The sequence below is a fragment of the Manacus vitellinus genome, unplaced genomic scaffold (assembly GCF_001715985.3).
Source record: "Manacus vitellinus isolate BGI_N305 unplaced genomic scaffold, ASM171598v3 scaffold_0_pilon, whole genome shotgun sequence".
NCBI lineage: Eukaryota > Metazoa > Chordata > Aves > Passeriformes > Pipridae > Manacus > Manacus vitellinus.
Window position 1 is genome coordinate 5,882,466 of NW_021938789.1, and position 23,836 is coordinate 5,906,301.

General features: G+C 40.0%; 1 protein-coding gene across 2 annotated transcripts in view; it reads right to left on the bottom strand.

The window, feature by feature from the left end:
* Positions 1-23,836, bottom strand: part of TBC1D14 (TBC1 domain family member 14) — a 74,768-nt gene that overhangs the window by 19,151 nt on the left and 31,781 nt on the right. The window contains exons 1-8 of one of the 2 annotated variants that reach the window (XM_018089053.2): positions 14,785-14,824; positions 10,410-10,528; positions 7,700-7,782; positions 5,575-5,692; positions 4,004-4,110; positions 3,018-3,098; positions 1,510-1,604; positions 390-461 (exon numbers count right to left, since the gene is read on the bottom strand). In XM_018089053.2, coding sequence (XP_017944542.1) covers positions 390-461; positions 1,510-1,604; positions 3,018-3,098; positions 4,004-4,110; positions 5,575-5,692; positions 7,700-7,782; positions 10,410-10,528; positions 14,785-14,787 — 678 coding nt within the window. In that variant the 5' untranslated portion in view covers positions 14,788-14,824. Of the gene's footprint in view, positions 1-389; positions 462-1,509; positions 1,605-3,017; positions 3,099-4,003; positions 4,111-5,574; positions 5,693-7,699; positions 7,783-10,409; positions 10,529-14,784; positions 14,825-23,836 lie in introns of those variants that run through there. The other variant, XM_018089046.2, reaches the window with a different exon arrangement.

Here is a 23,836-nt window from a genome sequence, read left to right on the forward strand (position 1 = left end):
AGACTGGTCCAGAAGCACTCAGTGCTAAGGCACAGAAAAGCCTATCATTTCACCTCAACAGCAGAGTCTCAGACGGATACTAACAATAAGTACTTCAAACAATCAATTTAACTACACCTTCTCTTTGACTTCAATTTTCAAAGTATGTATTTTTGAGTACAAATATGTCCCTTTGAGTTTTCCACTTAACCTGTTAAAAAGCTTAAATTTAGCAAGAGAACTGTCACACACTTTTCAAGCATGTATTGTAATAGAGGAAAGCACACACAGACCCCAACAAGCTTTCATAAAATCATTTAATATATGCCCTACAAAGACTGATTAACGCAATCCTCCCTCCCCATAATCCTCCCCCTCCACCCCTGAAAAAAAAAAAATTCTTCACTTACATAGCCCACATCAGGTCTGTAACAAGTATAGGCTCCTAAAATACTGTGCAACGTGTCATGGTAAGGACCACCCTATAATTAAACAAAAACAAGACAATACATCTGATTATACAACAAACATGTTAAAAATTCTTCAGTGCTAAAGATGGTCTCTATTAGTGCTGATGAAGGACATGTTCTTTCCCAATGCAGCTTAGAACAGCCCAAAGTATTCCAAATAATTTTGGCTTTAAGAGCATGAAACAGTCCTTCAAACCCCATTTATTAGATATAGGTACAGTTCATCCAATACATTGATTACCTATTAAATACTTATACAAAAGGAATGCAAGCCTAAGAGATTCCTTATAGCTCAGCAGCACTTTAACAACAGTGCCAAGAAAGCAGAACAACAATGCAAACCACTTAATTGTCCTAAAGACTGGAGGCAGAATTCAACCATGAAGGAAACAGTCAAAACAAGAATCTGCCACAACACACATAGAACGTATCAAGAATGACACGTGCAGCTAAGAAGAATTTCACATTGTTGACTATTAACAGCTACCATATCTTGAACTGAGTACTGTGACTGAGAATTTCAAAAGGGAAATTTTCACCCAAAAATGGTGATTTATCACAATCTAAACTTTTTACAGGGCTGCTGAAATCTGTGCAGAGAAGGACAAAATCCGATTAAAGTGAGTCACTAAAGCACACCAAAACCATACAAGCTAAATTAGTCTTGCATTGAACCAAAAAAAGGCCAACAAATGTTGTTTGCTTGAGCTATGCTCTCTCTCTCAGCATCTATTTGCAACCCAGTGATGCTGATTCACTGACTTGGAAACACTCACCTGCATCACTTCACCAGACAGAAACCAGCATGAACTAAGTTAAATGAATCACAATGATTAACCAACACATTGGTTTTCTGTCTCTTCCAAATGTATAAGACAGTACCTTGAGGTTACTCTTTTCTAGATTATTTACAGTTTTCCAAAATCTTTAGGAACTTTATCCTCTCAAGATGCTTACTGCTTCAGACTTGAACTCAATGGGCTGTTTCAACCAAGGGACAGGCAAAGTTATGTAAACTTAGTTTCCCTGAGAAGTCAAGACAAAAGTTAACATTGCTTACCTGCTGGAATATACAAAGACTAGGAAATGTTCTTGAGATATCCAGTTTTATTAACTCCAAGCTTGCTTCTCTGTCAGCTGCAGAAAATCCAGCATCTGCAAAAGCCAAAGTTACTGCATTTATTAGATGGATCAGTGTACACTCTTTGGTTTTTTTTATTTTCCAGTAAGGGTTAGCTTTTGCACAGCTCATTTATTTTGATGTGAATGCTAGGGAATAAGGTTACAGACAGAACAATTCCATGAATTCAGCACACAGGCTAAGCAGCAAGTCTGGCCTGACCTAGAGCAACCCTACAGTGCACAGTGACCCTTAATTTGTTTTGAAGTGATGTGGGGAAAGACACAGGGCAAGGTAGGTCAGGCACTTCACTGTTATCTGCTGAAAATCATTAGACAGACACAAGCCTGTTAACCTGTGATCCCTCACCTCCAACAAGGCTTCCCAGTGGCTCCTGAAGTAGCTGCCTCTGTGGAAAGGCTGTGGTGGGAGAGAGAAGTCCTAAAGCAGCAGCATTGGATGGATACCACCCATCTCTACTACCATCAGCTCTCCTTTCAAATTCATAGCTTTTGGTCTTCGTATATGTTGTTAAAGATCATGGACACTATAATTCACTCTCCATAACTGAAACAGATCTCATACAAAATACATTTCTATAGCATTTGTTTTGTTTCTGATATCGAGGGTTTATTGGTATTCTGTCTGTTCTGGTAAGTACAGATGGGAATTACCTACTGCTGCTTACTGAGCAATCAAAAAACAAGAGCTGTCACTAGCCAATGTTTGTACCAATCACATGAGCATCTACACTCCAGAAAATAAAGAGGAAGTTGGAAACGTACTAGATGCCATCTTACTTAAGATGTAGACAATCTTAAGAGAACAAAGTAGGGGATTTCCAATCCAAAACATTTTTCTGCTTATAAATGACAGTATGTGTGTTCTCCTTTTTCTGCTCTGCTCAGCATAATTACTTACCAAAGGCAATTTCATTTGCATGTAGTTTTATACTCTCTCAACACCAGACAACTCTTCCAATTAATTAGTAAATCTCAAACCACTTTGTCTGCAAAAATAAATTGCTGCTCTCTGAAACACACCCCAGAGATTGGCTCAAAGCTGCAGTAAGGGACTAAAATACAACTTTCCGCTATAATTTGAGTTTCAATTCTAAAACTACAGCTGCAGAAAAGTATTTTAGTGTTGCAGTTCAAATGATAATCCCCAAACTTCCCCAGTTTTCCTACAAATTTATATCAAAATAAGAGCTGTACCTAGAGATTGTTTATAAAGAAAAATTAATAAGTGTGCTTTATAAGAGACCATCATTTCAGTGAGAATGATACAGCTATTCCTTGCTTCCACAAAAAGACATTTCCTTTTTACCAGAACAAATCTTCATAGACAAACTTTTTTGTTTAAAATAAGTGATTTGCATTTTAAGGAACGATTTTACAAAATCTCTTATTCTTCAGCACAGCATAAATCCTTTGCAAAGAGCATACCTTCACATTCCACTTCAGCCCCTCCTGTGCTAAGTGATCGCCACTTCTCTTTGGCACGAGCCAGGCAAATATCATACAGTTCTGGACAAAGTAAAACAGAAAACCAAGTCCATTATTTGAACATGCTCATGTCCACTACCTATCATGTGGGCAGTGCTGCCCTAATCCTAACAAGTAACATTCCTCTCTAACATAGTAGCTGAACTTCTGACTAGGTTATGGTTTTGAAAGATTTGTTCCACTGACCTCTAAATTCAGATTAAGTGAAAAGGAAAGGCAATCCAGGTATAAGTTGCATTTTATGTTCAAGTATTTACGTTTTCTTCCAGAGCATGGATATTCAAAATTATAGTCTGAATGGATAATTAGGCAAGTCTAGCAAATTCCATGTAAGAACTACACCCAAGGTAACTAAGCCAAAAAAAGCACAGAAAAGCAGCACCACAGGGCAGGAGTACAGGCAGTCTACCCCATTTCCATGTTGGAATTAATTACATATATTAGTCTTTCAGACCTGTATTTTTCTGCACTTGGAAGTAGAACATTACTTCTATTTTCACAAACACACAAACAAAAGTACAAATCTTCCCAGGGGTCTTTTAATCTCTTACAAACCTCTTGTCTTGCTTCAAATCAAAGAGAGCACACTACATGCATATTTATAGGCATTACAAAAATTAACAACAGTTCTAAGTTTCAAAAAGAAAAAAAAAGCTTGAGTCATTAATTCTGACCACGTCCATCTAACATCAAAGCAAGAAACAGTGACAGCAATTATCAGGAACAATTCACAGCAGCAGTCCTAGAACAGCTACAAGATTAAAAGACACTGTATTTTTGAACAAAACACATCAAAGCACCATGAAAAGGCATAACTAGATAACATTTCCTCACACCCACACCTCAGGTTCTGATACACCACAGCAGACACGTGACTGTCCCTTTACTATTTGTTGCTTTGTATGTCAACAAAACAACAGTCTCACCATGGGTGATGTTTAACTCGTTGCCAATTGCCAAGCTCCAGACTTTGCCTCTCACACTGGGGGGAATGCCCTGCCACCACAGCTCTCGAACTTTACGGGAACAACACCTGTTTAAAGGAAAACGGAAATATTTCATTACCTGATGGATCGCAAATGTGTCCTCCTACCACTGCTGAAGGGATCCCAACCAAAATCAACAGGCCAAGAATGCAATTTGCACACACCCATTCTTTTGTATTATTTTGCTTTGAACTGCGAAGGAAATCTTACTTCCTTCCAAGGTAATGGCTTCTTTTGACAGAGGCACTGCAATCACAGCACCCACAATCTGCAAGCACACTTGACCAGCAAAAACCATAGGGAACAAATGAAAAGAAGTCCATGCCTATGCCACTACCTATGCTAAAGACTGGACAGCTCCATGCAAGACTTAATACAGGTGCCCTCTGTCACCACCCTGCTGTGCAAACAGATGTGCAGCTTCCCACCCATCTCTGCAGCTGGAAAACTGCATGAGGATGTGACAAGGAGTAACTTTTAGGGGGGAGCACGAAAGACATTTTAACAGAACACAAGCTCTGAAATGGCTGCAGCTGATGTTCATCAACCTGAGAGCCCAGCAGGAGGAACTGAATAGCACCTAAGCACCAAAGAAAGTGGTAAAACCACAGCAATCCGTTTATATAAGAGCAGACTCTGAACTAAAATGTAAAATAGTGAACGCATTGGGGAACTTCTGGATTTTTAAACCAATAAAGGAAAAGGTGGCCTTATTTTTACGGCAGACATAACAGATACATCCTCAAATACTAAAGATAAATGTTTAAAGACAAATGCTTAGGCTTGATTTGTTATACTTCAGTTCTCCAGAAATTTCCAACAAATTCTGCCATATTTTTAACATATATTCTCAGGAAACCGAATTCCATGGTTAAGGAAATTGCAGTTTTGAGTGCCATTGGTTTATGTTGAACAGATAAATGGTGGTTGTATTTGGGGGGGTAAAGGGGTGGCTCTTTTAAGATGACTAGCAAAGACCATGAAGGCAGCTTATCAACTGCCTATGCTGTCTTTGTACAAAATCTTTTAGCACTTAATATAAATAACTTTTTCCCTATTCCTCTTTTCCATCATTTGATTATCCCAGCAGGTATAACACTCTGTAATTAAAGAGGCTTCATAAACCCTACAGGTACTTCAATCTACACTGATAACACAAAATGAACAGCTCAAGTAGTCAGGGAAAGCTCATTTCTGATAAATGCATAGTGTTCAAGTATGATGCTTCATGCTTTTACATTCTCTACCACAGATCACTTCTCAGTGCTTCAGTTTCTGATTATCCTGAGCCTTCAGTAAAGACAAGTAATAAGATTTAGCACTGTATCACTTCCAGTCACCTTTCAGAAAGACATGTGTTGTTTATTTTCTTCTTTGTACCTGTCCAAGAGTGACTTTCAAAGAAAAGCTTCCAAGACCATTTAAAATTATGCTTCCTAACTTTGTAACTTCTCTTCAGGATAAAGACTCCGTAATTTTTAATTAAAACTCAGTATAACATACTGCCTTACATAGTTTCCCAGTTGGGCAAGATTTCATTGTTCCATGTTAAAACAGCATTCCCAATGCTGTCTTCCAGTTTACAGCGTTCTTCCAGTTGTTTCTTTCTCTTCTGAGCTTCTTTCAACTCTGCAGAAAAGAAATTTTCTTTTTAAGCTAATGAAACCATAAACTGAATATTCAGAGTTAGCCATGGTTATACGACCATGTAAAAGCACACCATTTTCACCTAAAATTACTGCTTGAATTCTAAAAAGTTCCCAGGCACACAGTTAACTAAGCAGTGATGTCAAATGTGAACAAAGAACAAAGTGGAGCTATGCACAAGGCTCATTTTCAATGGATGGGACAAAGGGAGTTGGATAATATATGGTTTCTTTGACCCTCCAAATCTAACCACAGTAGTAATTTTGAATTAGCACCTCTGACAGCCAACAGCCTCACCTACTAGGACAGGTCAGAGTATTTCCCAAGAAAGCCCCACCCTTTTAGTTATGTCAGATTCAAAAACACAGGCCAAATGGATACAAGCTTTGTATTTCATTTTCATATGTATATTACAATTTAGATATTCTGTCAAAAAAATCACATTTTTGATGTTACTTGGCACATGGATCATCTAAATGTCATCCATCACAAATGGGAACCTTCAGTTCATCAAAAAGAAAACACTTTTCATGTCTAGTTTAGATATATTTTACATTTTGCATTATCACTCAATGCATCTTCCTGCATCACCAGCTACTACTTTTTCCACTGGCAAAGATGTTGGCCATGGATTTACCAAATGCAGGCAGACACAGCAGCACAGTGGAAACACAGGACACACATGTACACACACACACTCTCTACAGTGTGGGAAGGTACTGACCTGGCAAGTAAAACCAACTTCAGAACAGCAGTACCCTGAACAAGGTCTTTGGAATGAACACATTCTGCCTGATAGCTCCACTTTAAAGCCCAAGAGAAGCTGTGCCTGAGCAGAACAATCCCAGCTGTCTCCAATATTTTCAGCTTTGATGCAAGCTTTCAATTTTTCTCTTAACAAAAAGAGGGTATTTACACTCTTTGACCTCCTGACCTCTAAACAACATATCCCTCTGTAAATCTGTTCATCTGGAGTGGCTTTAGAGAAAATGGGTTTGTCACAGTATTTATCTGGACAGAATGACACACCAGGTCCAGTGAAGACAGCACAAGGACCTGGCCCATTGCCTCATCATCCTCTCAATTCTCTCAAGCCACCTACCCTACATGCAAAGAAAGAACAGAGAAACTCCTCTGGACTACTAAAGTGGATATACTAAAACAGGAGTCACATGAAGTTAAAACTTCACTGATAGGTGTATGATGTTCAAAATCACAAAAGGACACTTCTACTAGTATGTCAGCTGTAGAAAGCAAGGAAGTCCTGTGTTCATATCACCTTTCCACTGTTCCATACTGTTCAAAGGTCTGGCTGGCTGGAAAAAAATATTTCCAGCAGCTCCCACTGAATGCAAAACCTCTGTGAGTCCAAATTTCCTATTACTGCAAAGCATGTTTTTAATTAGAAAACCCAGATGGTCAAAAATACCAGCAGAAGGAAACCACCACTACTGTCACCTCTGCCTCAAATGCATGGTACAGTGTTATTAAGACACTTGTGTGAACAATGTCAGACAAGAAATTACGAGCAAAACTCTGGGAAAGCTGTGAGAGATATCAAATGAACACAATTGCATACATTTTCCTATGTGGAAAATTATGTTTATGTACTGCAGCCTGAACAGGTTGTTCCCAACATGACACTGACAAATACCCTGCAGTTTTAAGTCTAGTCTTCACTAATTTGACTGACAACCTACTTCACTATATTAGTAAGTTTTTAAAGCCACAAATAGACGCCACTCATTTATTTAAGAGTTACAGATTAAAAAATTCTTTCCTGCTGGATTCTAGGATTTTTATTTTTCAGCTTAGGGTGGGGCTTTTCAATGAAACTACCTTTGTTCCTCTCTCTTTGGATTGATACTTCTTTAAAGGGAGGTACAGATCCCCCACATTACAGAGCAACAGACTGTCACAAGTGTTATTTCAGGTTTAGAAATGCCCTTAACTTTACTTTTCTCCTCTGAAGACAAGAAATTCCATCACCTCTTTTTTTTGCTTGAACTACCATTTCTTCGTACTGTTGTCTGTGTTTCTGAGCTTCTTCTGCTGGTTTTGCAGGGAGGTTCCTTAAATTGAAAAAAAAATAAAAAAATCAGTATTTAGAGTTGGCATGCCTGTCTAAGGAAAATTCTAGGCACTTCTAAAAGAAAAGCATACACTGCTTCTTGTCAAAATATGCAATCAGTGAGCAGAACAACAGATCCTTGGAAAGAATCTTTTTTTGCCAGAGTCAGCAGAAGGGAAGAACACTGACCAGCTATGACTACTTTTATATACAAAATATGCTGAGTAATTTCCTTATGTTTGGTAATTCCAGCATTTTTATTATTAAACCAACTGAACCCACAGGCTGATCTTCATAAAGGGTATATACCAAGCTGGTAGTTTTGATTTAAACTGGTAAGATACAGGACCATACTCTCTCTTACTGTGCACCTCATTCACGGATTACATGCCCAGCTTTCTTTACCCACATGTACTGACCCCCACCCCAGCTTCCTTTTCCCTCCGCTCTCTGAGACTCCCTTTCTATTTTAAAGGCTTGACTCTTCCCCCTCGCTCCTAGAGCAACAAGTGGTACTGGAGTCATCCTTGATATTGTCCACTCATCAATACCAACACAGCATTTTGATTTGTGATTAAGGCTCTGCCATACAAATACAGGTGTTCATATGTCAAGACACATTACCTTTAAGCTACTCATATTTGTAATTAACATAACCATAAGTATCTCTTTACAAATACAGGATCACCAAAACATCAAAACAGGAAATGACTAACTATTTTGTTATTCTGTATTGTAGAACACCGTATTTTATTCCTAGGACAGTTTGTATCTTTGGTTAATAGAAAAGCTATGCAAAAATTCACTTTCCTGTTCCTGTAAGGTGTCACACATCAGGCAGCTGCTTTCCATCAACACAGTCACCATTGAGTGGGTGTCACTATTTACGCAGTCACAGCCATGAAATACAGGCCTATGACAAATCCAGATTTGTTCACATCTTTCTGTTTTTTCAAATCAAGATTGTCACTAGAACAAGGAAAGTAAATTTTCACATTTGTGTCTTTGTTAGGCACAGAAAACAATCCACTCTTTATCCAGTTTCACTTTTGTAAGTTGATCATCATCTTTTTTAAATCCAAGTCTTTAGAAATGGTTCAAGTTAGGGAAAGTTTGGAAATGAAAATCAGAAGAAATAATACAGTTCTGCTAACTCCACCATTCAAATTATCTGCCCTATCTCTTAACATCACCACCATACATGTGAGATGTTGCTCAGTATCTACTAAGATTCAACTAACACTTTTTGGAGTTGAAGCCAGAGGAACTATGGAATATTTACTGATTTTTTTACTATAAAGTTTTACCTAAATCCTACAACTGAGTGTGAAATCAAGAGGAGCCATTCTGAAAAAAAAAAATCTCTCTGCATTTTTCTTCCAGAAGTCTTAAAGTTTTTTGTCATAGGAAATCAAAAAAAAATTACTTAAAGCCTAATAGAAAAAAAAATAGTACGTAAACTGCAAGCAAACAATTTAAAAAAAGATTCTTTAGAAAGAGTCAGGGGACAGCACTGCTGCCCAGAGCAGTTTTCCCTACTAGACAAAAGAAATGATTCACTTGTCTAGAATCTTAAAAATACCTACTCTGTAGAAGTTCCTCAGTCTATCAACAGTAGGAAAGAAAGCAAAACCTGAACATTCTCCTGTAATGCATCACTAATTCCATCTGTGTGAACAATGTACTTCTCAGATTATCCCACAAGAAGAAAGATTTTTAGCAGACAGGTTTAGAATACAACAGATAAGCTAGCATGCTTTGTTTCCAGCTGTCCACAATAAAGCCTGCTATAACAAATAATCACTCATGTTGTTCTAGACATCCCGAGGTCTTGCCACATAGTCCATCAGACAAGCCAAAAAGTTATTTAAATAACCCTACAACTAGACTACTTTGACATGGGCATTTTTCACACTGTGTTGATGAAAACACAGATCTGTGTTATGCCAGTTCTTCACACCAATGCACAGCTATACTAAAAATGCAGACATCATCCCCATAAAGCCAGATAACATTCACAATCATAGACTAAACATGACATAATTTGTGTAATTTAGAAGCAAAACATGGTAAAGCAACTGCCAGTAAATCGCTTTGGAGTCAGTTTGCATATGGAAGAATCTCCTTGCAGTAAAAGAGGTATGAAACAACTTATCAAGTACTTGACAACCTTTAAAATGTGATGCTGAACTCGATGCAGAGCAATCACTATTCATGTTTCATTATTTATGGAAGTGTTTTCTTTCCCTGTGTAAACAGGACACTGTATTCGTGCTTCTCAATCTCTTTAGCACGTACCAGCTTCATTTTTATGCTTATGTGCTCTCACGGAAAATAAAAATCTCTTATTCATGTTTAAAAGGTAGAATTACTCAAAACTAGAGCTCTGCTCTCTTACTTACCTCCTTTCATAAAAAGCCATTGCTTTTATTATTAAATAAGGTTCCTTCTGTTTGAATAATTTTTCTCATAATCAACCCACTTCCATATTCACTACTCTGAAAAAAAATTCTACTTTAGATTTTAAGTCATTTGTTTAAGTTAGGGTAAGCAATTACACTGAGTTAGAAAAATCTTTGCTAGGTTAATTTTATAGAGACCCTCACTGTGGCACTTTGCAGAACTTACGCTGGTCTGTCCTCTAAAATAAGTGCTGTAGTGGAGAGTGGTTCAAAGTCAAGATTCTTCCTCACATTCTGTTTAGGAGAGAGAGGTTTGTGAGCTCGTCCAGTTTTTTCTTCATATTCCTAGAGAAGAAAAAGACAGGGCAACTTACAAGAGTGGAGACCATCAAGATGATGCACATGGGAATTTAAAATGGGTCTACAAAAGTCTTCAAGACAATGCTTTCACATCTCTATCCTGCTGCAGTCCCTTCAGAGCTTTTCAACTAGAGCAATCTCAGAACTGAAAACAATGGCAAATTTATGTTCAAGAGTGAGTTTTGATGTTTTTCTTCATTCTTCCTATTTGTAAAAACATCTGAAGTTCCTCTGGCTGACAGTCTGCTTTTACACAGTACTACTCAGGAGTTTACAAACAGCAGATACTATCTGAGGTATAAAAATAAGACCTATTTAAAATATTTTTCTTTTAATTTACATGGTTTTGAAATTGAAGCCAAAAATGACCACAAGCTGCTTGTCTTAAAATCTCATAGTAAGATTTCTCCCCACGCAAGCTGTTTTCACACGCAACAGTTCAACAATGGAAAAAAAAAAAAAAAGGTTAAAATCACAGAAAGCCCATCCTTGGTATGATGCCTTACACAACCCTACATTATACAGCATAACATGTTAACCTGTGTCTGTAATCAGACACTGACACACAAGAGCAAGAGCAGCAAAGAGGCACCAAGGTGAGGGGTCTGGAGGCAGTGCCATACAGAGAGGCCGAGAGGCTTGCTCAGCCTCCACAGGAAAAGCTTTGCAGGGATCTTTGGCAGACAGCAATAACGGGATGTGGTGAAGGCCGAAGGCAGAAGTCTCTGAGGCACTTGTATGAAGAACACAAAGACAACAGGCACAAACTTTACCAGGGGAATTCTAGGCAAGCAGTGGGACAAGTCTCCTGAGACACAGTAGAACTTCCAGCCTCAAGGGCACTCAAGCTCAGGTGAACCAACCCCCAGAACCTGGTGTAAGCAGGCTCTGTTCTAAGAGGGGTGTTAGTCCCTCAGAGGTCCCTCCACTCAATTATTGCCTCACCATGATCTACAGGAGAGGGCTTGGCATTACACATACAATTTTATTTTTATTTTTCCTACAAACACTCGTTTGGAAAAAAAAACATACTAAACCCATGACCTAATAGGATAAACCAACCTTTACACAGCTTCCATCTACTCCACTGCTTGAAGTACTATAGCAAACATTAGGTATGCAAAGTATCAGTGATATACAAATAACAAACACAGTCAAACAGTCCTATGGAACTACATCTACATAATAGTTACATCTACATTCAACTTTATAATGAATTTTGCCACTTCCAAAACTCAAGGGCTTTCATGCACAGCTTTTTTCTATAATTTCTACTGAAATTAAAAAAAAAAATAAATGAGCACTACGAATGTGTTATGAATAGGGTTCCAGCCACAGACTTCTCCCTGCCAGCACAAAGACCTTCTCAGATTCTACCGCTTGCTTACTCTCAACCTGACAATTACATCAAAGCCTCCTTGGGCAATAGATCCAACCTTTCCAACACAATCAGAACAGCCTGGATCATTCAGCAACTAAAATGGGATCCCTATCACTTCTAGAAAGGCCTTCTCCTCCAACCCTACCTTAAAAAAAAAGGATGGATGAAAACCAGACATAAGTGAAGAACAACACAACCTTAATATTCTACTTTATGTTGTACAGTTCAATTCTAGCTCAAGTTAGTTCTGTGGGACTCATGGGTGCAGGTCTGTGCAGCCCTTGGGACACAAAAATCCCACTTTGTCCTTGTGTGTTCACCGGGCACTGCCTCAGCAATCAATCCTATGATGCCAGCATTGCTGTGATGGGAAACATGGTCATGAATTTGGAATGTCTGGCTCATTAATACCAGCTAATACTGCTATGCATGACATCAGTTTGCAAACCAGGAAAAGAACCAAGAAAAATGTATTTAAACTTAGCTTTGTCAAGTAAAGGGACGGTGCTCATGCTGACAAAGCTGTTCATTAAAAAAACTCTCCAGAGAGAAAATAAGCAAAGAAATGTTGTAACAGAGGTATTGTGATCAAGAGCATATTCAGAAAGCACAGGCACTGGTCTTAAACTACTCACTTGCATCAGCAAGCAGCTGATAGTGACCAGTGTGTGAGAGCACCATCCTAATGTGCTTCAGCTGCACCAGCTGTGGGGTAAATCCGCTGTGCTGACAGCAATGAAGCAAACGGCTCTTCTTTCTCTCAATTTCTATTAGGTGACTGAGTTTTTTGTATGAGCCCTTTCTCACAAATTAACACAGTCAAACATTAATCTCTATTACTGCTTCCACAGACAAGGTGAACCTTGTGCCTAAATCTAACATCTTTACTCTTTTGAGACACTGCTAGTGAAAGAAAAACCATTTGGCATTCACAAGGAACTGTTAATATGCAGAAATCATCATATATAGATCTCCCTAAAGCATCTCAGAACTTGACATTAAAATGTATGCACCAATGCTTATTCCAGTACAAGTTCCAGAAAAGCTGCTTAATTTTGGCTTAGGAAAATTATTTTCAGGGTCTCCTTTCACTGAAAACCAACTGGAAAGCAAAATTGCTTTTGGAAGGTGAGAAACAATGCCCACACTGGGGATTTTCTTCAGTACAGCAGAATTAATTTGGAAATCTCTTTCAGCTAAGCACAAAGTTTCCCAGACCAGCACTACACTGCACATAATTCAAGAATTTCTTAGTTAAGAAGACGTTTTATTTTTGAATGTGGGTGGCTAGTTACAGTATTAGCACATCAGTACAGCTACCCAAAGCACTCAAAAGCCCACCCTGCATTTCAGCAAGTATTCACTGACGTGTTCCACTCAGCACTATCCTACAGTAAAGAAGCCAGACCAGCACAAAAATGGGAGTGGCACATTTTATGAGATTACAAGTATGATTCCTTTGTAGTAATTTCATCCTTTTCAGCGGTAGCTAAACATGAATAAAAATGTCTGAGGATGATATTATCTACAAGACTGTTCTTTAATTAGGTAAAATAATAAAAAACCCAACCAAACAAAAAACTCTCCCCCACTTTCCCCAAAAAAACAAGCACACAAAACCCAAAACCCCCCAAATTCACAGAAGATAAAAGCTCATGAAAATTATCTTTTATTCCAGTGAGAAGAGAATGCAATTTCAAACAGAGCACAACGTATGATACAGTAATGAAACACACTGAAGCCTTCACAAACTCATATTAAGACTATCTGCTGACTGAGCAAGTAGAAGTATTTGCACATACAGGCATACTGCAATAGGCTGAACCACACAATAGCTCATTTTAAGCTTTGGTTTTTGTGGGTTTTTTTGTGTGTTGTTTTTTTTTTTTTTTAAGCCAGACTCAAATTTCTCACAGGTACAAATAATTCAGCATCTGTTTAAATCCTATACTATAATTAGGGGTTACTAACCTGACACGGTTGCAAGCTAATTTTAGGACCAACTCTGGATAAGCTGACCGTTTACAATTTAGAATACATCCTTATCACTGAGATCACTTAGGCTTTCTTCCAGGTTTCGTCTTTACCTGTTTACAAGAGCTGAACTAGGGTTTGAAGATGTTCTGTAAGAGCGTGCCGTCGATTAAAGCACTGATTTAAATAATCGAAACCAAACAAAGAAAACCCACAGAAACACCCCTCCCGAAAGCAAGTTTAATTCCCGGTGGAACCTGGCAGCTTTGCAGTTCAGATGCAAGAAGCTCCAGTCGTGATGATCCCCCGTGAGTCTTCAAGAAAGAGAACCCAACCTACAAAGGGATCCTCAACCATCCCTACGGAGGCGCAAATAACCCACCAGAACACAGGGCAAGTGCTGAACGACCAACCGCGCTACCCGGGAGAGCGCCGTAGGACTTCCCGCACGCCCTGAGCCTCCCCGGGCACCACAGCACGGCAGAACTGAACCTACAATAACACAGACTGCTCTATCAAGGTCATCTTGTTCTGGCCCTGCGTGTTTAAAGGCAGCCGCTCTCCGACGGAGCCGAGTATGAAATATTCATGCCGGGCGCCGGAGCGGCAGACACCGCGCTGCCGGGCTGGGGCTGGCGGGCAGGGGGATGGCTGCTGCCCCGGGGCACTCCCAGGGGTGGCTCCCAGCCCGCAGCAACCACGCTCCGGCACCCCGAGCCCCCGGGGGTCTCGCCTCGCACAAAGGGGATTCCTCTTCCCCGGGAAGTTGATTCTCTCCCGAACCCGGCGAGGCGACTGAAAAGCGGGCAAGGCCGGGTCCCCCGACCCGCGTTCGAGTCCGCGCCCGCCCAGCCGACTCGAGTCCGCCCGGCCGGCCCCGGCTCACCATGAACGCTGCGGTCCCTCAGAGGGCGCGGTGCCGGAGCACATTGCGCCGCTCTCCGCGAGGCCTGGCTCCCGCCGCCCGGGCCCGCCGCCTCGCGGGCCGCCGCCCGGGCCGCCTCCGCGGGTGGGTTCCGGCCGGGCCGGCCGCCACGCCAGCCGCGCTAATCCACCCGCGGGGCCGCCGCAACCCGTCACCATCGCCGGCTCCGCCCCCGCCCAGCGCTGCCGCGGCCGCGTCGGCCCCGCCCGGCACACGCCGCCCGCCTCCCGCACCGCCCCGGCAGCGCTGCCCTGCCCGCCCGGGATCCGGGCCCGAGACGGACAACCCAAACCTCGCACAGGCTCCTGAGCATCAGCCGCAGCCTTTGTCTGCCCAGAATTACATGTGCTGGGTTAGGATGCAGCTGCATTCCTGATACACTGGCATCTCTCTCGATTCGTCTCCCACCCAGGCGCTTCCCATCCCCGCGTCCCTGGTCCCTGGCTCCTGGCTCCAGCCAGGCGTTTGCTGGTACCGAGTCCGATACTGTGCCTTGCTGAGACAGCCTCGGAAACAGTCCTAAGTGCAAGAGCAGCTAAAACTCACCAGCCCTTAAACCGCTGCCGAAGGAAAAGCAGCAGCTTTCTGCTGAAATACTTCTTACAGCATAAATATCTTTTCAGTACCACTCATGCCCTCTCCACTTGAAACAGCCCTAAAAGATACAATATATAAACCCATTCCACAGTTCTGACAACTTTCACATCACATCTTAATAAATATTTTGCCACAATCTAGATTAATTAAGCTTGCTACTATTCCTTTGTCGAAAAGCTCTTTTACTTAACTTAGGAGAGAGACCCAAGTAGTGTAGACTTGTGTAGACTTTGGTAACTTGCATTTTATAGTATTACCTATTCACCTGCAACTGTTGTCCTTTTCTCAGCTCTGTACTAAGGATTTCATTTTCCTGAATTTCACTATGGTTTGCATCTGCCAGGCTGAATTGTTCATGGCCTTTATCAAGGCCTGATCCTGAATCCCAAAATGAGCAGCATGGACTGACCTGAAAACAACCAGTCACTTGCGTATTCTGCTTTCAAAGGGTGGCTTTGCAAAAGTTGAGATAATTTATTTTCTCAGAATTGCCAGGTGTTATATCACTATTGTTTTCAACCTGTGACTTCACATCTACTTCATGGATGCAGTGATACCTCACCAAATGTGGAACAGCTTACTGTTTAAAAGTATCTAGGCTTCATTTCCACACACCCCCCAATTAGTTACAGACATTTAACATCCAAGCATCCAGTGTCAGAGCACAAATTATCACAGTGGCAAGTCACCACAGCTCATGGAAAGCACTACAGCCTCCAGGGCTAATGCTTTATCTCATGAACTATCTGAAGCAGAAAGTTATCACGCATATTAAAAAACATTCATGTAAAGATACAGATATTAACACAGAAAAAAAGCAGATCACGAGAAAAAGCACCCTCAGGTGGTATATCCTGTGGTAGATCTCTCTGCTGTCACAGGCTGAAAGCAGAATGATATTACAGCTCTTCTGCAAAGCACTGAGTGGGAGAGAGGGATGCCTGGTGACACGGGAGAATACCTGTGTGGGGTGAAGAGCAAAGTACCCCTGCAACTCAGACCACAGCTGGCCACGTGTTACACACGTAGTTTGTAGCAGCCACTATTTTTAGGCTGCCACAATTATAACAGTACCTGAGGCTACTCAAACAAGTTATGTGCAAGCTTTAATTATATTTTTTTATTTACTGGAATTCTCACCTCACTCAGCATATGAGACAGGATTGCACAAGCAAACAGAGAATTATTTTTTCCCTGGTTAGAGTCTGACCGCTACCTAAATAGTGCTTCAGTGTTCCCTTCCACTGCTTCATAGCTGCCTACTGCATGTCTACCTGCAATCTCTTACCTTTTCTAAATAGTTTACAAGACAAATTTCAGCTGGTGCACACCCAACACTACACTGCCCTCCTCCCCTAAGCCCTCACAGCATTTTTTGTGCCACCATTAAGCAGCTGTGTGACAATTCCAGGCTCACTAGATTGGGGAAATGATACTGCCGAAAACAAGCGCTCTGTTCTGTTGAATTAGTCTGGTTACTCTAACGCCGTGGGGCAATGTAAATGTCAAAGGAAAAGGAAGGAAAGGGAGCATGCAACATGACTGCTTCTTTCAGTGGTTTAACTGAAATCAGATCATGAAACCTGTAGATGACCTTTGGGGCTGGGAAAATAAGATCTGATTCTTGATGTGGCACTGGGCCATAAATAAGTCATTTTAATGGAGACTCTTATGTATAGAATAATCAAAGAGACTTTAAGGAGACTGACACCTCAGGCAAAAATCAGATTATGAGAATATCATTCAAAACTTAGCAAAGAGAATACAAACTGCTAATCTCAGATATTAAACTTTCAAAACAACTCCTTAGGAAGCTTTTTATATAACTTCAAAACCAGTACAGAACTATTCTGAAATGCAGTTAATTTATTAGTTACTGATCTAACAACCTGAGAAATCTGAATTGCCCACTCAACCTGGATACTTTGCCAGAGCAATCTGGCAAGCTCTATGATTAATTAATGGTTCAAGAACCATCACCCCTACTTGCTTTACCCAGCTTTCTGTCTCTATATGTATTTAATCCTCCCATGTTATAGAAGGATACCTGAGTAGAAGATAGCAATGAGGTGACAGAATTTGATGGAAATAACATGTGTGAAGTTTTCTCTTCCACCAGGATATCCTTCTCCTTTTTAGTACCACAGTATTCTTCTGTTCCATACTTAACAAATTAGGAATGCTTAAGCAATGTAAGGAGAAGATACTATGGCCAGTTCATGAGGAAAACCTCACACTATTTTTAGGCATCATTTCAAGTGCTCTGAAATTTCCCTCTTTTCCCCTGAGAAGTGTCTACTTCTCCCTTCCAATTATGGCTGATATGGAGCTTGGTCTGGCAACTGTCATCCCACACAATCACACTGAAGTTAAGTGAATAAAATAATCCATGCATCTTCCAGAAAGCTGAGAGAGAATGAGAAGCCACATACTCAGTCCTGTGCTTCAGCCACTGGACTAATTTAACAATTAATCCATACACATATTTTTATAACATGGCATTTTGAGCAACAGAGGCATTGAATTAAGGAACATTTATAACCTAAGCATAGATAAGGCCAAGTTAGGTCTTCCAAGAAAGAATAACAGTTTGTTCCAAGAAAGAACAACAGTTTGCTGTTTTGAAGTCTGTTGCCTCTAATCATTCATTGTGCTAGTATCAGATGTTTCTTACCCTCAGGGTTCACATTTCATTTGCACTGTAGGTAAATAATTTAAGTGCTTTTTAGTTCACAGAGAGTGACATGTTTCATTAAAAAAAAAAATAAGGAAGGAACAGAAAATTGATCCCTCTATTTGAAGTACTCAGAGACAAACCCGACCTATGAACCATGAGAGACACACCTATGAACCCTGTAGCTTAAGAACAGCTATTTATTATGGTATCTTCAATCAGACTGAGCAGCATCTGGTTCCAAGTGATTCCAATGTGAGTCACATTAACAACAAAAAACCCCAACACCCTACTGGTTAGAACACTGCAAAGGACACAATTTAATCTGCATATACAAACATGTGCACAGTTTCCCTATATACTGACACTATCTGGTACACTGCAGCATCAATCAAATGGAAACATCTGCAAGAAAGGCCTCCAGCAGGGCAAGCATCTGCTAAATGCTTGAGAAAGAAAATACATGCTAGATGGTTATTTTACTTTTATTTTTTGTGAACATCTGCCAGAATAAAATGCTATCAACACCTGCTTTCAGCATATTCCTTAAATGTCACTTCCAGGGACTGGGATTCCAATGGATACAGACTTCATGTAAAAACATGATTTTACATAATCTGTACACACACTCACTGATCTTTCCACCTTAATTATCTACACAGCCTCGGCAACATCCCCTTCCAAATAGTCTCTCAGCAACTTTTTCTTCTGACATTTCACATTAGTGCTGATGTTGCAGGGGAAAACTTACCTTTCCTATCTAGTATCAAATAACACACTCTTCAGTCTGGCTGAAGATCATGTTGGAACTGTCCCCCTCACTCTGAGTGAGATGTAGAAATAAAAAGTTTCTCCATGCCACATCAGCTTGATGCTGATGCCATTCTGAAATGGCCAAAGAACCAGGTTAACTCTGGTATACAGGAAAAGAGTCACAGGAACACGGCATTTCATCTTGCAAGTTCTCAAATCAGTTGCAAATACAACCTCAAATACTTGTAAACTTCAACACAGCCTAGAATTCACCCAGGAATGCCACCAGCTTTGCAATGCACAACAACTTGCATTATTATGCTGTTCAGATGCCCACCACAGCACACAGTGACTATTCTTGTTTGCAAACACCTGTCTGTGTAGGTAAGTATGGGCACACCAGTACTTAGCTCCATGACTTCAGTACATATAACAAACTAGTGTAAGGAAAGGTACTTCACTTGATACTTTTAACCATATTCTATTTCTCCTGTTTTCAAATCCCTCTGCTAGTTTCTATTCTGATTTATCATCAAGATTTGGCCATCTCTAAGGATCTCTGACTTCTTCAAGTTTGATACTTGTCTGCTCTTTGAAATTATAGAAAGTCTACTGCACTAAAGCCTCTGAGTGGATTTCTGCATTTCTGTTTGCTTCTCTAATCCCTGAAATTACTCTTGAAGACGTTACTGGTGCCAATTTCTTACATGTCTAATAAAAGCTCATTTTATACTCATATTGATGGTGTGCTCCATATTCTCTCTCATCACCTGCCCAGTCTTGTAGACCTTTGTGCATTCTGTTTAATTTTACCAAAAAACTATATAAAAATGTAAATTTTCCTGAATATAATCTTCTTTACAACTTAAGGTTCAGTCTTGAGGAGAAGACATTGTAGCTTTTCAAAACTACACACAAACATAAATACAATATTTAAAGGAATGCAACATACTTTCATAGTGTGCCTTAAAGCAATTACTATTTTCAGGCTTTAATATTCATGAAACTGTTTCCACTGAACTTTGTCATGCTGAAGTGACAACTTCTCAATAGAGTACAAGAAAATTATGTGGAAATTACTATAGGCACAGAAAAATTGTAACAAAATCAAGTAAAAAAATCAGATCAAGAGTCCCCTGAGAGAAAAAAGAACACAAAATTTGCTAGTCTTTCTTCAGAAAGACACTTAGGGAAAAAGCACCAGTCTGGCTTTTTAAAATCCTTATACCTGTATCTTCATGGTTCCCAGTAACACACATACAATAACTCCATTCATTTTGTAGAGCCAAAGAACATCAGTTTTGTTTGTTGTTGCTAGTGAGCATGGTAAGAGTTAGCCTTTCAAAACCTCTACCTACCCCCATTCTTTAATTTTAGATGAAGTTTGAGATGTATAAACTGGAAGACAGACAAAGAAAACCTTTGGGTCGGGTTTCTTGGAAACTTGCTTCTGCTTAACACAAAAATAGCACACTGAAGTCTCACAAAGCTTTCTCAATTTTACATGTCAGCAATGGAAGGTTCCAGTCTCCTCTTAGAACAGGCAGTTCCATCACAATATTTAGGGGCCAAAGCACCTGCCTTTAAGGATTTGCTTTGCTTCACAGAAAGGCTTTGCCAAGTGTTTGTGCAATGCAACAGTCAAAGGCACGTGCTGTTATTTCCAGGCTTGCTCTCTACAGGCATCTATTTTCATTCAAAAACCCATGGGGGGGAAGTCTGAAAGCCTCCTGTGTGTTGCCAGGGGAAGGTTACTACATGGAAAAAACTTACTGACTGTACAAAGATATAGGTGTCTAAGTATCTATCTCTCAGCACTGGCAGACACACAAATGCCAGCTGCATGTTGGATGTCATTTAACACAAATGAGAGCAAGTTTCCACTGATGTATCAGCTCTCCTGAAAAGTTGTATCCCCTGGCCTTGAAATTTTGGGGTTAGAAAGAGCTGTGTACTTCATACTCAAAAGTCAATCATTTTCCCGTGAATTTGTGGCTTCCTGCATTTAAAAATAGTCTTGTGCTATGAGAATTCATATTCCGTCTAGCGCTAAGTATCAGCCTGGGCTACAAAGTAACAATCTGAATTGAGCCAGACAAACTGGACAACTTCAAACTTACTGCACTTCCCCCCAAAACCTCCCGCTGGCATTGAAACAGATCCTTCAGAGACCACCAGCTGACATTGTAACTGCAATAACACCTAACAAAGTTCATACTTCTTTATTCCTGAAAGTATCTTTATTCCTGAAAGCAGATACCTATCCTTAAACACCCCCTGTTAGGATCCCTCCAGCTTCTAGGGTTTTTGACTCACAATTTACAAGTAGTTTTAAAGAACGATAAAGCGAAAATAATAGCTTTAAAACGGGAAAGGGGGGAAAAAGCCTCTCACTTCCTTTCAAAAATACTTTGTAGCCTGTCACAGCTATTTAAACTGGTACTCAAAGCTTATTATTTTCTATTAGTGTGATGCTTGAAACATATTCTGTGCTTTCACATCTTCTTAACATAAGGGGGAAAGTTCCAATAGCATCAAAAGCTGCACTTTGGCAGCTAGACTCTGCTAGATTATGATACCTGGCTGGGTCATATTACATTCTTTTATTATTAAAATACTCCTGAACAACCCTCCTGCCATAGTATTAAATTACCCTTTCATTTACTGTGGATGGAAGATAGTACTCTTGCTTTATCTGTTTAAATATGATAGTAGATTTGTTTGAGGCAGGTAATTTTCAAGACAGGACAAGGGCAATCTCCTCTTTGTAGAGTAATACAGTCTGCTGGAATTGCTAAATAATCTATTTAGTACAGTTCTTGTTGGGGAAAAAGAAAAGGCTTCTTAGGACTTCATCAGTGACAAAACAGGTTTCCTCTCCTATTTTAATTTATTTTCACCCAAATTAGATGCCCTTTACATATGGTTACAATAAAATAAAAACATTTGTGACTGGATCAGAAGGAAAGACATGAAAGAGCAATGCATTAAGGCAACTTTCAAGTTTTGGGTTGCAATGCTTAAGTGGGGAAATCAGTTACATCTTTATTTCCAGAGATTGTAACAATAATAGGCATAGGTTAGTTTTAAACTAAGCACGGTAACTATGCCTTCTTACACTGCACTTGCTTCTTCTTAAAAACAAAAACAAACTCTGGCACACCGTGCAAGATTTAAATCCTGCCTTTTTGAAGGCTAACAAGTAGAAATGAACCCAGCAGAGGAGAACATAGGAAGTGAATCATTCACACCCTCAGACTCTTTGTGCTGAACAGAAAAAACGCACTCCACAGTTCATAGCCAGAATGTTTCAAAGTGGCAATGAAGTCTACATGCAAATGCTCACCCTATTAATAGCTATAGCCATCAGTCACAATGACTTATCCAGGGATCTATCCAAAGACAAACAGGACAAGCAGAAGACAGTGCTTTATCCAAAACTGGAGGTCTAGCTCCTGCCAGAGCCAGCAGCCAGCTTGAACCAGGCACTTCCCCTTCCAGAGGCCCCGCGTGGCCCCTGTGAACAGAGGGCAGAGCAAGGCCCAGGCAGACGCTCAGAACAGCTCCGGAGTTTCATCGACTGCGCCCGTCAGCAGAGGCTGCGGATGTGCAGGCGCGGAACAGGAGGCAGCAGCTGGACACGCTGCACGGCTTCCACCCACAGTGCTCCTGCATCCGGAGCTGCACAAGAAGTCCACACATCAGCAGTCTGTGGACTTCTCTCTGGTTTGGGTTTTTCTGTACTTGGAAAAACCACACTACTTTCAACAGGAGCTTTTATCACTGGCTGCCTAAAGCACGGGTTGTAGTAAATTCTTTCTGTATTTCTTGCTGGGTGCTGTTGCTCTGAAACACTTTTCCATCTAAGAGGTTCAAGCCAGAAAAAAGAGTAAGTAAAGTGATTTTATCAGTCAGCTAGGTTTCTAGTTTGAAAGAAAAATCAAGTGAAGATTGACTTGAATGACAACTAACCCAACTCAACCTACCAAGGTTTTTCCTAGAGTACTGTTATAAGCTTAACTGTTCACCCCATAACAAAGCATCACCTGGGCCAAGCAATGTATTTTGCTGTTTCAATAACTAATTTGCACTTTATCACATGCTGCAGAGTAAGCCTCTTCAGTACAATTGATTTTAATTGACTGGAATGTTGACCCCAAGCATATCCATCATCTAATTATTACAGAAAAATATAATTGGTAAATGATGTTGATTTCCTGTTACCGCATCACTCCAAAAAGAACTGTTTTGCCTCCAGCTGAAGACAGTCCACTTGGGAAATTTTACAGTTGACACTAAGAAAGAATTCAACTTTTTCACCTCCCCCTCTTCTCCAAAGAAACAAATACAGGAGAAACTCTCATTTCCTCCAAGAGCACACTATGACTTCTTTCAGAACATAAATCCTCATAAATTTGAATATATGACAATCTCTAAGTCAAAAATAATAGCTAATTTTTTTATTATTAAGGAACTGCCATTACAAATTTTAATTATTACTATATGGAGTGTCAGCAAATGACATCATAAAATATTTAGACCTCAATTTATGAGTAAAGATTGTTATTGAAAGGCCTCAAGTGTTATACATGCTGAATTTTACTGATATTGAAACTCAAAGAAAATGAAGATATTCTATTGAGCTTTTATTGGAATTCATATAGTGGAAATTAAATTGAACAGCCCTCATAGGGTCACAGCACATTTGGAAGGGAAAAAAATATGCATTGATTAAAAATGGATTTTTCTATTGCAGAAAAAAATGAAAATAAATACACTACAGAAAAAAAGTAATTTCATTTTTTTGGGGAAGAAAGCTATAACCCTTCCCTGGGATATAGCCAAAATCTGACTTTCCTGTATACCTTAGTGTGATGGTTTCAGTCTAGGCCTTCCTGGAAACCAGCTTGTAACCAGGAAGGAACTGGGAAGGTGACCAAGGAAGTATTCCATGCTATTCCTTTACGTAACCTAGGGTATAAATAAGGC